This window comes from Saccopteryx leptura, chromosome 6, assembly GCF_036850995.1.
Source record: "Saccopteryx leptura isolate mSacLep1 chromosome 6, mSacLep1_pri_phased_curated, whole genome shotgun sequence".
NCBI classification, from domain to species: Eukaryota; Metazoa; Chordata; class Mammalia; order Chiroptera; family Emballonuridae; genus Saccopteryx; species Saccopteryx leptura.
This window is the reverse complement of record NC_089508.1, coordinates 110,145,599-110,147,786: the sequence shown is the minus strand read 5'-3', so window position 1 is coordinate 110,147,786 and position 2,188 is coordinate 110,145,599. Positions and strand designations below refer to the sequence as shown.

The 2,188-nt window shown below is 33.5% G+C and overlaps 1 protein-coding gene across 1 annotated transcript; it reads left to right on the top strand.

Moving 5' to 3' along the window:
- The first annotated feature begins 1,392 nt into the window (after nucleotides 1–1,392).
- LOC136375766 (small ubiquitin-related modifier 2) lies at nucleotides 1,393–1,928 on the top strand. The gene has a single exon (XM_066341514.1). The coding sequence runs from the start codon at nucleotides 1,453–1,455 to the stop codon at nucleotides 1,738–1,740; it is 288 nt and encodes a 95-aa protein (XP_066197611.1). The 5' UTR covers nucleotides 1,393–1,452; the 3' UTR covers nucleotides 1,741–1,928.
- Nucleotides 1,929–2,188: the final 260 nt, after the last annotated feature.

Here is a 2,188-nt window from a genome sequence, read left to right as displayed (position 1 = left end):
CTTTCCTGGGAACAGTGTATGTGAAAGTTTATTTGAATAAAGTGACTTGGGATTCTTATCTTTCTCTTTCTACCATCCACAAAACAACACATGCTGAAGAAATAAGAATTTGTGAATGTGTAGGGTAAACTACATAATAGTTGCTCTAATAAACAAGGTAACGTAAAGGTAGATTGACCTCATATTTGATGAAAAACAAAATCAAGTATCAAATCAAGGAAGAAGACTTAGATATAGTAGAGTTAAATATAGTATCTAAGTATTCTAAAAGACTTCAAGTTTTTTAAAAATCTCATTTCTCTTTTGCCTGTTCACATCATTATTTTCTCTTTCTCCCTTGGGAGAAACATTTTTTACTTTCATCTTATAAGCATAAGATTATGAAACTATGAGCTCAGAGCATTCAGACTGTAATTAATAGATGTTATTCTTACAGACTGGTGAGCCTCACATTTTCTTTCAAAGGATAGTAAAGTTTTTTGATTTTTTAATCACTATGACCAGCTCTAACAAGTCATGTAGTTCTTGCTAGTTATGGTAAACTATCTGCTGATCTGAGACATAGACAAAAGACATAAGGTATTTGCTTTTATTTTATTTTTAAATTACAGTTACATGCAATATTACATTAGTTTTAGCTATATAGCATAGTAGTTAGACATTTATATAAACTTGAAAAGTAAGTTCCCTGATAAAACTAGTAGTCACCTGACACCCTACATAGTTATTATATTATTGACTGTCTTCCCTCTGCTGTACTTTACAGCCCCATGACTATTCTGTAGCTACCAATCCTTACTTCTTAACCCCTTCCCCTTTCTCATCCATCATCTCAACCCCCTCCCATCCACCAACCTTCAGTTTGTTCTCTGGATCTATGAGTTTGTTTCTGTTTTGTTTGTTCATTCATTGTGTTTTTAGATTTGACATATAAATAAATATGTTTTATTCTCTGTGTCCTTTACATACCATTTAGCTGTAGCTTAAAAATTTCTATTCTTTTTGACTATGAGTGTCCCATTTTAATATATAATATTGTTTTTTATTAGCTTGGAGAGCAAGTGCTTTTAGAGCATGCTGGAAGAAGCATATAATAATAGACTCTTTGAGAAAGTAATTTAGCAGTATATATTGAAACCTTTAAAAGTATATACTTTTTGACTAAGTAACTTCACATATAGAAATTTATCTTAAAAATTAACTAAGGAAGTACATAATTTTTAGCCATGACAAAAATGTTTACATCATTTATAATAGTAAAATATTAGAACAACTTAAATTTTCAATTATGGGGGATGTTTAAATAAAGTATAAAATAAAATACCAGTCAGTATTTTGAAATCATTTATAAGCTGTCTATTTATTCAGATAAAAACATACTCAGAGGCTCGTTCCGTGTGGATCTGGTACCTCTTTTGTGAAGCAGCAGCTGAAGAGCCTCCGGCACTCGACATGGCGGATGAAAAGCCCAAGGAAGGAGTCAAGACTGAGAACAACGATCATATTAATTTGAAGGTGGCGGGGCAGGATGGTTCTGTGGTGCAGTTTAAGATTAAGAGGCATACACCACTTAGTAAACTAATGAAAGCCTATTGTGAACGACAGGGTTTGTCAATGAGGCAGATCAGATTCCGATTTGATGGGCAGCCAATCAATGAAACAGACACACCTGCACAGTTGGAAATGGAGGATGAAGATACAATTGATGTGTTCCAGCAGCAGACAGGAGGTGTCTACTAAAAAGGGAAGCTGCTACTTTACTTCAGAACTCTGTTTCTCCAGACCAAGAAGACATTCTCAATTAGAAAACTGCAATTTGGTTCCACCACATCCTGACTACTACCATATAGTTTTCTCTATTCTTTCATTTCCCCCTTCCCCATTCCTTTATTGTACATAAAGTAACTGATGTATGTGCACAAGCATTTGCATTTTTTAAAAAACTAAATGGCCAATGGTATGTTTTGATTGACATCAAATGGAGATGGGATGGGAGGAAATACTGGTTCTGTGAAAATACCCCCTTTCTCCATTAGTGGCATGCTCATTCAGCTCTTATCTTTATATTCCAATAAGTTATTTTGCTTTCACTGTTTAACAAAAGAAAAGAACAACATAAGACATAAGAATCCTTGCCTACCTTGTTTGATTGGAGAATTTTAATGTTTTTCATTTATCATTGTAAAAC